Below are 12,640 nucleotides of genomic sequence, written 5' to 3' on the forward strand. Positions count from 1 at the left end.
GAACAGCCTGTCCTTGTGTTTGAATCAGCACATTCCAAGGACCCAGTCACACAGGGGACGTCAAAAGGCAAGTAGAGGCCAGAGAGCAGACAATTTGGAGTTTCCCACCCAAGCGACAGGGAGAAGAATGCTGGGAAAGACATGGCTACGCTATGGAGCCCTATGTTTGCATTAGTATCCAAAGCTGATGCCAAAAGGCTGCCAAGTGAGGGTCTAAGGAACACAAGCCCTGAATCTAAGGGAGGATCCATTCAGAAGAATAACCATACATGGTTCCGGGAGCTAAAAGGAAAGACAGGGAGGCCTGAGATATCTGGACTTGAGGGTCGGCAGTAAAGGCAGAGATGGACCTGTTCAACCCCAAAGCCTGAAGGGAAATAATGAGCGCAGTCCACTTGGAGAGACACAGATGGACACGGGACGAAGGCGGAGGAGACATTCAGCAGGAAGAAAGTGAAGGAACAGCCCGTTGGGGTCAGGAAGCCCACAGTCAGGAAGAAGCATGCAAACAGGGGAAACCCAAGGGAAGAGGATCCTTCACCACCTGAGCGCCTCTGCCCCACAGCCCAGCCCCTCACCGTGCATGTTGTCAGAAGCCAGCCAATGATGGCCCACCGGGGCAAGATATCTGAACTCAGCACTTCGTTAGAAGGGTGGACAACCCCACAGATGTAGCGAATGAGATCACACCGCAGGGACTGACTGTCCGGGGTTGACAGGTACTGGCGCTGGAACCAATCCTGGTAACGCTTTTGTTGACCAAACCGCACCTGGAGGAAGGGGGCGTTGGAGAGAAAGGCGGAAGGAAGGGCGGGGTCTCTGGGCAGAGGAAAATGAGCACCATTCAACACCAGGCCTGACCCAGACCTCAATCTCTTCCCTCCATTCATTCATTAACTCACTTTCTTCTCGAGTTCTCCTCCTTTAGGAAGACTTCCTGATTTAAATCTTCCTTGACTGAAAAAAGCGCCGAGACTCTTCCGGACTCACCTCTTGTGCCGGGGTGCCTTCACTCCTGGCACCCACCTCCTGTCCTAAACATTTGCCCCAACAGTGATTACAGCCCATTTTTGTCTCCTTTCTCCTGTTCTGGTCACCGAGGCTCCAGTTCTAAGCATCATCTTTTTTTATCTTCTCGAGCCCCTTGCGGCCGACAAGGAGTGTTGCTCGAGAACAAGAATGGAGCCTGTTTGCCACTTGGCACTGACGGAGAGCTTTCTGACGCTCGGTGACCTACGGGGTCACTGTCCCAGGTACACAGAATCTCCACATCTTCTTGCAGCAACTCCTTCCCCCAGTCACACTCTAAAGTGGTACAGTAGCAACACTGAGTAAGAGGAGAGATCCGGTGTTCTCCTCTTCTACTCCCCAGATTCAACCAAAACAGAGAGTAGAAGGAATAAAAAGAAAGATACAGGGGTGCCTGGGTGGCTCAGTCGGTTAAGCGCCTGCCTTTGGCTCAGGTCATGATCCCGGAGCCCCAGGATGGAGCCGGGTCAGGCTCCCTGCTCAGCAGGGAGTCTGCCTCTCCCTCTGCCCCTCCCCCTGCTCGTGCTCTCTCTCACGCGTGCACTCTCTCTCAAAGACACATCTAGACCAACACTGTCCAGTAGAACTTTCTGCAATGATGGTGCCTACTGAGCACTTAAAATGTAGCTAATGCAATGAGATACTGAATTTTTAATTTTACCTAGCTTTAACTAATTTATTTATTTAAAAAAGTTTTTTTAAAGATTTTATTCATTTGTCAGAGAGAGAGCACGAGCAAGGAGAGAGGCAGAGGGAGAAGCAGGCTCCCCAGTGCGCAAGGAGCCAGATATGGGACTCGATCCCAGGACCCTGGGATCATGACACGAGCCAAAGGCAGAAGCTTTACCAACGGACCCACCCAGGAGTCCCCTCCCACAATTTTTTTTTGAAGATTTTGTTAAGTCATCTCTACACCCAACGTGGGGCTTAAACTCACGACCCCGAGATCAAGAGTCACACTCCCCGCAGACTGGGCCAGCCAGGTGCCCCTAGCTTTTACTAATTTCAGTTGCAACCATGGCTAGCGGCTTTCACATGGGGTGGCACAGATCTGGACGCCTCTCCTGGATGACTCAGGAAAATGAAAAGTGGACTAGGCCAGTGGCTTCCCAACCCCAGACTGGCTGTAGAGGAGCTGTTGCCTGAAAACTCTGTTGAAAACACAGATTCCTCAATCAGATTATCTGGGAGACTAGGGTCCAGGAAGATGTATTTTTAACACATTGTTCAAGCAATTCTGCTACAACTCAGCCATGTCTGGAGACCAACAGGCCGTAGCTCTCCTCCTGAGAACTCACATGCAGCCAGAGGAACACTGCGTTTCCAAGAATGAACCCTCACTCTGCCCTCTTACAGCACATTTCACACTTGTAAATTACATTATTTGTGTATAACTACTGGTTTAACGACTGTTTTAGACAGACTGCAAGTTTCGCAAGAGCTCCAACTGGATGCACCTCTTCTACTAGCCCTGTCTTCCCAGCTCGTAGCACCCTGCCCAATGCCAGGTAGACTGGGTACCCACCTGACCACCACTCTGCCAGTCAGCACTCAGTGGTAAGGTATCTGCAGGCTGGAGGAAGAAGCCCAGCCAACCTGCAGCTTCTGTTCCTGCTGCAAAAGGTTAGCTTACCCGGGAGGTCATGAAGAGGAGCTTAGTCTCCATGTCTGGGGTTAGACGACATGCTAGGAACTTTCGGGATGTTCTTGACTGAAGCAGCTGCAGGATACCTGAACCAAGTGTGTAAGGGAAAAGAAAAGAGAGAAGCCTGAGGACCAGAAGGAGAGAAGGCAGGTGGGGAACCTGGGCCAAATTCTGATGGCCAGTGGTCTTGCTTTTGGGGAAATTCTAAGACAAGACCAAGAGAGGTCAAGCACAGATACAAGCAAGGGTTCTAACCAGCATCTGCATGTTCTGCTCCAACCAACCACCATCCCCAGGACCCAGACAGATTACTTCTCTTCTGCTCCTGGCCATCCAGAGCCCCCTACTCACATTATTCCGGTTGGCAACATGTGGGAAAGTTAGGGGAAAACAGGGGAAACCCTAGCCTCTCTTCCTGCTCCTGACGGTCCCATCCCTGGGTCCTGGGATCATTGTGGTGCTGTGGTATAGGCACGGGCTCTGGAGTCAGACAGACCTGGATCCAAATCCTGCCTCTGACACTCACTAGCTGTGTGGCCTTGGGCAAATTACTTAATCTCCTTGAACCTCATTTTCTTTATCTGTAAATGTGGAAAGTAAAATATCCATCTTACAGGGTTGTCCTGAGGATTAAATGAGTTAACATACATGTGTCTAGCACACAGTAAGCACTCAAAACAACTCAACACATGTTCAATATAAGAGCAAAAGGATATAAGGGAGAACCAGGACTTTCCTCTCCTTCCTGACTCTCCAGGGCCTAGACAACTGTTTCCGTGTGCACACCCATGGACATGCACACACGCAATCTACATAAACACACATGCGTGCTGGAGGTGGGGTGGGGACCCGGGGAAGGGGAGACAGCTATCAAAACGACCTTGTCAGGGAGAGGCACACAGAGACTCCCTTCCTTGAAGATAATTTTGGCTACACTGGATCCTTGGAATTCAGAGGCAAGACTGCTCCCAGGGAGAGGCATCGTCTTACAAGGCTAACCCCAGCCCCTCTGCTGACTCAGTCTCACGAGCTGACCTCTGACTCCCTGATGGACCCAGTGAGGCTGGAAGCTGGTCATCAGCTCACCTCCCGAGCAAAAGAGCTGCAGGGGGAGGAGGAAGATGATCACAGCTCTGCCTCAGTTTCTCTTAGGAGCGATGGCAGCTGGAGTCTGCCAAGCAGGGGCTGTCTGGTAACCACATGAATTATTCCATACCTCTGCCACTCCCACAGTCAGCTGTACTTGGCAGAGCCTGCCCTGTGCCAAGCTTCTTACCCTCCAGCCTCTACCTCTGGATTCACTCAGCACACATACACTGACCTCCCAACTCCCAAGGGCAGGATGTCCTGGTCCTTACTTACCTGTGAACTGAGGACTTAAGGCCTGAGGGTTATGGATAATATCTTTCCAAAGCAGTTCAAATTCTGGTATCCTAGCAACATTCTGAAGTAGTCTTACGAGGTCCCGGCCAATCATCAAACAGTCCATGAACTTGATGAGGGGAGGAGGGACAGGAGAGAGAAGAAAGACATAGACTGTTTACCTGCTGCAGGGAGGACTAAGGAGCAGCTTGTTCTAAGGAAGGAAGGAAAGAGGGTCCAAGGAACAAGAAGGGTTCTTCCAGAGCCAAAGGGGAAGAGAGCTGGAAGCCGGGGATTGACTTCAGGAGGACAGGTTATTGGAAACTACTGAAGCCCTGCTGACTTCCACGTGAATCTATTCCCCTCCCCTCCCAGAATGGTTGTGACCCAGATCGAGAGAAACCATTCCAAAAGGACAGGACTGGCAAGCTGTGCCCCAGATACCTTTCTCCAACCCCCCTGGTCCAACAGAACAATCTGAATCTGTGATAATGGAAATGCTCTCCATCTCTGTGCTGTCCAAAAGAATAACCATTAGCCACACGTGGCTAATGAGCACTTGAAATGCGGCTAAGTCAACTAACGGAATTATTAAACTTTGATTTTAATTAACTTTAATTTAAATTGCCACATATGGGGAGTGGCTACCACAGCAGAGACCAGAGCTCTGAGATCTCTCTCGGGAGATGTGACAGTAGACAATTCACAGTCCCACTGGACCACAGCCATCACCCAGGTGGGAAGGTGGGGAAGATGACAGAATGGTGGCAGCTTACGTCTGTGGTGAGCCACAGTGTCTATGAAGCAACAGGCAGCACCACTTCTAGGAGCCAGGGCTACTCTGCACGGACTTCCCGCCTCCCCCTTCCTGTCTCAGAATGATGAAAAAACACCAGGCCTTGAGCCACCGCTCTCTCTCCAAAATGACATCGCTTGGCCTAGGTCACCTCACAAAACGTACACAGGTGTCCCATCCCGGGTTTCACTTGCCCACACCGTTTTCATCCTCACCCGTTCCCGGAGCAGTGACATGCAGAAGTCCACCTCCTTCTGCCGCAGGGCCTGGAGCTGGGCAGTCCCGTGGTGGTCGACGATGAGGCGGAGGTATGTGTAAACAGCCATGGCAATGAGGATGCTGCTCTTCAGCACCCACTCCCTGCGGAAGGGCGTGGGGGAGGGTGGGCACCTGGCACCTGCGCTCCGTCCAGGCCGGCTCACTCTCCCAGTTCGCTCCCACACGTGGCTCTGGGGCCTCAGCAATGTCTGACTATTAGCACTGGGAGGAGGGGCTTTGATTCCTTGACTGCCTGCTCATTACCTATCTTGGACTGTCAGTCAGCTAAGGTAGCAACCACTTCCTTCTGCTCTACCAGGTGCCCAATAAAGATAAGCACTGAATGAAAGCAATCTCTCTTTTCTACATAACTACTTAGCTTCCAATAAAGTAACTGTTCGTTGGTTCACTATTCAAACATTTATTGAGTGCCTACCATGTGCCAAGCACCACGTGAAGTACTAGGGACAGAGAATACACCATAGCTCCTCTCCAGCTCAGAGAATGGGGGAAAGAGGTTCTCGAGGCAACCCTAAGTCAGCAGTTCCAACAGCGTGGAATGAGGTCTGTCAGGGGTTAAGACCCTCTGAGGACCCTGGAGGTTTTAGGACACACTGTGTCAGCCCTTCCATCGTGCCTACCGTTAGTGGCCCACCATGCTATATGCCTTTCCCTGGCTCGCTCTCTGGCCACTGCTCCCACTCCCAGACAATGAGGTACTTGCCCTAAATCACAGTCTGAAGAGAAGAACATGATTTTGGATGGCAACCTTATTTTCCCAGAAGTTTTAGAACTTTCCTGGGAGAAAAGGGGATAATGAATGAACTGTGTGTTCTCTGCTGTTTTAAAAAGAGTAGAAGGTGGGCGGAGGGGGGGCGCCTGGGTGGTTCAGTAGGTTGGGCGTCTGCCTTCGGCTCAAGTCATGATCCCGGAGTTCCTGAAATCGAGCCCCACGTCGGGCTCCCTGCTCAGTGGGGAGTCTGCTTCTCCTTCTCTCTCTACCCTGCTCGTGCTTTCTCATGTGCACGTGTGTTCCCTCTAATAAATAAATAAAATCTTTAAAAAAATAAAACCATTTGGAAAAAAAAGAAGAGTAGAGGGGGTGCCTGGCTGGCTCAGTTGGAAGCACGTGCCACTCTTGATCTCAGGGTTTTAAGTTCAAGACCCACGTTGGGTGTAGAGCTTACTTAAAAAATAAAATAAAAGGGGGCGCCTGGGTGGCTCAGTCGGTTGAGCGTCTGCTTTCGGCTCAGATCACGATCCTGGGGTCCTGGGATCGAGCCCCACATCGGGCTTCCTGCTTCTCGGAAAGCCTGTGGAGCCTGCCTCTCCCTCTCCTTCTGCCTGCTGCTCCCCCTATTTGTGTTTGCTCTCTGTCAAATAAATACACAAATACATAAATAAATAAATAATCTTTTTAAAAAATAGGGGCTCCTGGGTGGCTCAGTCAGTTAAATGTCTGCCTTCGGCTCAGGTCATGATTCCGAGTCGGGCTCCCTGCTCAGTGGGAACCACGCTGCCTGCCACTCCCCCTGCTTGTGCACTCTCTCTCTCTCCATTTCTGTCAAATAAATAAAAACTTTTCAAAAATAAAATAAATATAATAAAATAAGAAATACAAATAGTTGGGGTGCCTGGGTGGCTCAGTTCGTTAAGCGTCTGCCTTCGGCTCAGGTCAGGATCCCAGAGCCCCACATCGGGCTCCCTGCTCAGCGGGAAGCCTGCTTCTCCCTCTCACACTCCCCTTGCTGGTGTTCCCTCTCTCGCTGTCTCTCTCTGTCAAATAAATAAATAAAATCTCTAAAAAAAATAAAATAATAAATAAATAAATAAAGCTAAGGGGCACCTGGGTGGCTCAGTCAGTTAAGTGCCTGCCTTTGGCTCAGGTCATGATCCCGGGGTCCTGGGTTCAAGCCCTACATCCACTCCCTGCTCAGCGGGGAGCCGGCTTCTCCCTCTGCTCTTGTGCCCTTTATCTCAAATAAATAAATAAATAAAATCTTTTAAAAAAATAAATAAAAATAAAGCTAACAAGATAGTGAAGAGATGACAAAAACTCAAATGCTGCTTCAAAGTGCCAAAGTGGGGAGCTATGTCCCCCAAGCAAGTGGTTCTAAGGGCTTTGGCACCCCTGCTGGAAAGCAAGGAACCAGAGGAATAAGCCGAGTTTAATTAATCCAACCAGGCAACATCCTGATTCCGGAAAAGTGCTCAAGCCACCTAATTAAAAGACTCTGGTCTTTTCCTTTCACAGAATGAACACAGTAGCCAAGGACACTGGGGAAGCCCCCCCCTCCCCGCTCCCTGTTAATTCCAGGCCCTAGAAACACTTGGGAGGGGGGAGAGAGAGAGAGGCTGTAGAAGATAGTCTTAAACATCCAGGGACTCACTTGCACCAAAGGATTTGAGTTTCTGGAGGGCAGGAGAAAACGTAGGGCAGTTATCTGACACATGTATACAGAGACTGCTCTAACTCCCCAAATGAGGAAAATTCAGCTCTACAGCACAGGAACAGGAGGTATTTGGCACCAGAAACAAAATGAGAAAAATGTTTTCAGGAAGATTGTGAACAGAGGTGATGAATGTATCTGAATCCTGGGATGCGATAATGAAGAGAAAGAGAAAGTGAAACCATCAACCCAGGGCACCAGAAAGGCAGAGACCCAGCAAGACACAGCTGGGAACTCACGGGCTGTGCGGTGGCACCAGCGCAAGAAGGGTCACAGCCCCAGCCGCAAGCCGTGCCCGGGGCACTAGGTGGCGCTGCGAGGCACCTGACCCAGCCCTCAGCTTGGCCCGGGACCAGAACAAGTGTGAACAAGGGAGGTGGTCTGTCCTTCTGAACCACAGGAAATATGGACACTATGAGCCCTTTCAATCATCTGACTCCTGCGGTGGCCTCGCACAGAAAGAGACGCAGAAGTCAAGCAATGGAAGTGCAAGGCCACTGGTCCAAGAGAAGGCCTCACCCCAAACAAGTGCAGACGTGGCACAGCCCTCATAAAACTTCTGGTCCTTTACCTTGACGGGAAAGTAAAGAAGTAGCCAGAAGCCCAATGTGCCCCTTACGCCTTCTACCACTGCAGCCTCCCAGCCCTCAAGTTTGAGCCGTATTCCCAGGCCTGTGTCCTCCACCTCCCCCCGCTGCCCCCGCTCCCCCCGCCACTTCAGGAGAGCACGGTTTGGGTGGAGAGCCTCCGAAGGGAGAAAAGGGGCACCTGACAGGCCGGAGCGGTTGGCTGGCCCCACTCTGCTGAGCTCATTCTCCCCCATCTCCCCCCAAAGATAAACATTCCAAGGAGGTCTGGATCAAAAATAAACCCTTATCAGATGAAACCAGTTTTTCCTGGGCTCTGAAATATTTTAGCAAAGACCTTCTTTCCCACCCCTTCATCCCTCTGGGCCAGACCATGGCGTTAATTCCTTCACTTGCCTCTCCCTCCCCCACCTCACCCGTTCTAACCCCAGGTGTTCTCAGACCACCTATCAGTCCTCAAACCCCAACACCCACACTTGCTCCTGTCATGGCAGACTCTACCTCTGCTCCGTCAGGATATCCAGGACACTCTCTGCCAACCAGATATTTTTTGCAGTAACATCTCCACCTGATTTCAAAGGGGAGAAAACAGAATGAGAATGGTTCTGATCAGTGACTCAGCTAACCCAACACATTTCTTCACCCACCCTGCTTCTCATCCCTAACTGCTATCCTGTCATGGAGGTTCTGAGTGTTGGAAAAACTGCCTTCTGTTCAGTCAGGCTTTAAAGTTTCCCCTTTGTGTCCTCAGAGAAAGGAAGGGAAGTTCTAGACTTTTCCAGAAACCAGAGCTGGGGGTCTTTCCATAGACTGGGGGTTGTAGTAGGAATATTCTGACCCTTGAAAGGGAATGTGTGAGACAGAGACATGAAGAGCCCCTGGCGGGAAGAAAGGGTGGCATCTCAAATAGGGCCCGACGTGCAGGTCATCAGGGACAGTGGCACTGCAGCACTACAGTATCCCAAGTCCCAAGTCAGGCTCATGACGGGCAAGGGCTTCTTGCTTCCAGGTACCATGGTCTTTCGTGCTTGCTATGGAACTTCCTGGGCAGAAGTAACTTGTGGTGATGGCAGACCAAAGTCTGAGGATGAGAAGAGGAGACTGAGGACCAAACTGGGAAGGAGCTGCCAGGAGGTAAAAGAGCCGGCACAACATTATGCCTGCTCCGGCCCTAATTTAAACAGTCAATGTTCACATAGTCAGATATCACACAGAGTAAGGTTCACGCACATCAACACAGGAGCACCAGTGTTACAGAAATTCCCAAAGAGGAAGCAAAGAACCAATGGGAATGGTGAGACAAAGAAGCAGAGTCAGTCTTACACAAACACACGTGATCTCAGCAGAAGAGGTAGCACAGGCAGGCCTCTTGGATATTTAGTGGCTCAGACAGATGTCACTGATGCCAAGGAGATAACAAAACCTAAATGTCAGGGTCTCTTCTGTGACACAGCTCCTCCCTCAAACTGGTTCCCATCAGATGTCATAAATATTTGGAAGCAAGTGTTCAGAACACGGGGGTGGAGCCCAGGAAGATATCTGGGTTTCTGAAAGCATAATGTGATGGGAACAAATTATCTGCCCTCACTTCTCTTCCCAGTCCTTCCAGGTCCTTCCAGATCCAACATGCCATGAAACCCCAGAGTGAGGACTAGCTAAAACAGGCCAACTATTCTACGTCAGGCCCTGAGTTTGGCAGGAAGGAAAGCAAGGCAGACGTATTGCTCTAAAAGACCCCATGGGACTTTTCCATTTCTTTCTGCCAGAAGAGGCCTGTCTCAGAGGAAAGACTTGAGACAACCCAGGAATGGAGACCCCCAGGCACTTAATCCTTCTCCATTGCCCGCATCTAGCCTTTGGCCTCTTCTCCCTTCCTCTTTATGCTCTTGCCATCAAACTTACCAGCAATCTGCTTCATGAATGTCATGCAAACACCATCGGCTCCCAGAACCCCACTCTTCACTAGTTCCCGTACCAACCACACCAACTAAAAGAGAGAAGAAAAGACAGATAAAGGGAAGGGCCTCTAAATCTGAGGAAGGGGTGAATCCAACCACATTATAGTTTAGGTGTACAAACGTAGGGGTGTGTTACCCCCGATTTCTCCTTCCCTTCCCTTTAGGAAAGAGAGTCCATCATCTACTATGTCTCTGAGCTGGATCTCTCTTTTCCTGGCCTTACCTGAGTACGGCAGGTATCCTGCAACTTTAGGTACTTCTCCATGAGTATCTGGTTGATCTTATTCAGGACAATATTCATGCCATCACGACTCACCAGCGCCAAGTCCCGGTAACACTGCGAGAAGCAAGGGTTGTGAGCAGCCAGCTGAGGACAGGCTCCCCTCTTCCCCTTAAATTCCACCCATGGGATTCAAGTGGCAATGAAAGACCTTCCACTCTGGATGCTGTCTTCCACAGGGCTCCTCCATTCCAAACCCATCCCTGGCCCTGTCACACACGGTGGGGAGAAGGAATGGAGCTACTCGCTAAGGCAGAAAAGCCTAAGAAAGGCTCCTTGTCCCCTACCTCCCTTCTTAAAAACTGTCCCACTGTTTCATGCCACAAGCTGAGCAAAACCAGGTGGAGGCCATCTGCTTTTCATCTGCTGGGGAAAGGTCACTGCAGATTGGGTCTGGTTGAACAGACTAGAAAGGACCCCAAAGAGCTTTTTAGACCTGTATTGACTCAGCCAGATGAAGCAAAGGGCTAGGAGTGTTAGGGAAGGGGATAAGGGACCAGGGCCCCAGAAAGAAGGGACAGGACAAAACTGAACTTCCTTAACTAAACATCATTCTTCTTTTCTCTGGGCTGCCCTTTGCTTCTGCCAAGCACTCAAAAAGGAGGGGTCCTTAAGCATACCCAACCCTGGGAGAGGCGATGGAGGGCATGCCAATCTTCCCCTGAGAGTGTTCTCACCCTGGCTCTCTAGAGACTAGACTCCTGGAGGAATGCCTTGGGAGGCCTCACTGGCCTGCTGAGCTCCATGATGTCAGGGTCTCAGCACAAAGGGTAAAAATTAGGTGGGTATCACCCCACCACCTCGGAAAGCCAGTGGCATCAACAATAAGTGGTAGCACTTATGCTAAGCTAAAACGCATTGTGTTGTGCACCATTATACATATGGCTGCATTTGAATCCCGCAACAACCCTCTGAAATAGGTACCGGTAATTATTATCTTTATTCCTACACATGAAGGAACAGGTGTAAGAAGGTAAAGTAACTTGTCCCAGGTCACTGAAGAGACAGAGGAAGAACCAGAATCCAAGTCCAGGCAGTCCCATTCTAGATCCCATGCTCTTAACACCTCTTTACCAGTGCTAGAAATAGCTACAAGGAGAAGAGGCTGCCGGGGAGGGAGATGGGGACTGAAGGTGGCTCTGAGACGATCATATTCCTGAGCGCTTTCGTCCTAAGTGTTCAGAAGAGACGTGCTCCTACTCTCTGGCCTCGGTGTTAAGGAGGGACTCCTGAGAGTTTAACTACTGTTACTTCCTCTTGCCTCTACTGCCCTAAGTCAAATGAATGATCTAATAAAAACACTAGCCCTTAGAGATCCCTCCCGTGCCATGAACTCTTCATACCCAAAGGAGGATCTGGATCTGATTATCCTCTGACTCCATTTGAGAGCACAAAGTACAAGCAAGGGAATGAGGAAGGTACAAGGGTGCCCGTGAAGCACTGACAGTAAGCCAGTCAGTACATGGCGGCTCAGCCCGGGAGCCTCCCCTGGAAGTATGACTGAGAGGATGGGCAGAGAAGAGGAGGGAGGCAGAAGCAGAAGGAAAATCGATGTCAGGACAAAGACAGAGACCAGACTCACCAGAAAGGAGCCCTGTCTGTTCAATCAAAAGCAGAAATGCACAACAGACCCAGGGCAGGGAAGGAGGACAAGTCTCTCAGGAGACACAGGGGACAGAGGAAGAAAGCAGAGACTGTCTGCCTAATTCTACGTGCCATGTGGGACCTTATCAACCACACTGCTGCTAACACGTGCAGGGAGCACCAGAGCACCCCATCTTGATGCTGCCAGTTATCTCACCAACGTCCGTGCCAGTTTTCTGACTGGCTTGAAAGAGAAGCAGTTGCGGAAAACAAAAACAAAACTCAGTGGGGAACACAGAAGAGAAGCAGAGAGTCTCAAAAGGAAGGAAAGGTGGCCGGACGGCAGGGAGGTAGTGCTTCTGCCCCAACTGCTAGCAGTGGCGGTACTCCAGCCTGGGCCTAACCTCATGATCAATCACTGCCAAGGCCTGGGTCCCTGACTCTTCGATGAAAAGGAACCTTCTCACTGATGGTAGACCTTTTACTATCACCTCTATCTACTAACTGCTGGAGCCTGCCCACCTAGCCTCCTACAGCCCCACAGTCCCCCAAACCGGCCTGCTCCCAGCTACTCAGCTCAGACATCAAATAGGAAATAAACAAACTCAAAAACTATAAACTTAAGAGCTGCCAGGATGGCAGATAAAGGTTAAGAAGGTACAACCAGAACAAAACCCACCCCACGCACACT

The 12,640-nt window shown here is 50.4% G+C and overlaps 1 protein-coding gene across 4 annotated transcripts in view; it reads right to left on the bottom strand.

Annotated features, from left to right (window-relative positions):
- The window catches only part of INTS3 (integrator complex subunit 3), a 38,731-nt gene that overhangs the window by 12,668 nt on the left and 13,423 nt on the right, over nucleotides 1–12,640 (bottom strand). For all 4 annotated transcript variants that reach the window (XM_026485363.4, XM_044379060.3, XM_026485361.4 and 1 more), the window contains 7 exons: nucleotides 10,309–10,422; nucleotides 10,030–10,114; nucleotides 8,629–8,695; nucleotides 5,048–5,192; nucleotides 4,037–4,166; nucleotides 2,663–2,760; nucleotides 579–770 (listed from right to left, as the gene is read on the bottom strand). In XM_026485363.4, coding sequence (XP_026341148.1) covers nucleotides 579–770; nucleotides 2,663–2,760; nucleotides 4,037–4,166; nucleotides 5,048–5,192; nucleotides 8,629–8,695; nucleotides 10,030–10,114; nucleotides 10,309–10,422 — 831 coding nt within the window. The remainder of the gene's footprint in view (nucleotides 1–578; nucleotides 771–2,662; nucleotides 2,761–4,036; nucleotides 4,167–5,047; nucleotides 5,193–8,628; nucleotides 8,696–10,029; nucleotides 10,115–10,308; nucleotides 10,423–12,640) is intronic.

This window comes from Ursus arctos, unplaced genomic scaffold, assembly GCF_023065955.2.
Source record: "Ursus arctos isolate Adak ecotype North America unplaced genomic scaffold, UrsArc2.0 scaffold_2, whole genome shotgun sequence".
Classification (NCBI taxonomy): domain Eukaryota; kingdom Metazoa; phylum Chordata; class Mammalia; order Carnivora; family Ursidae; genus Ursus; species Ursus arctos.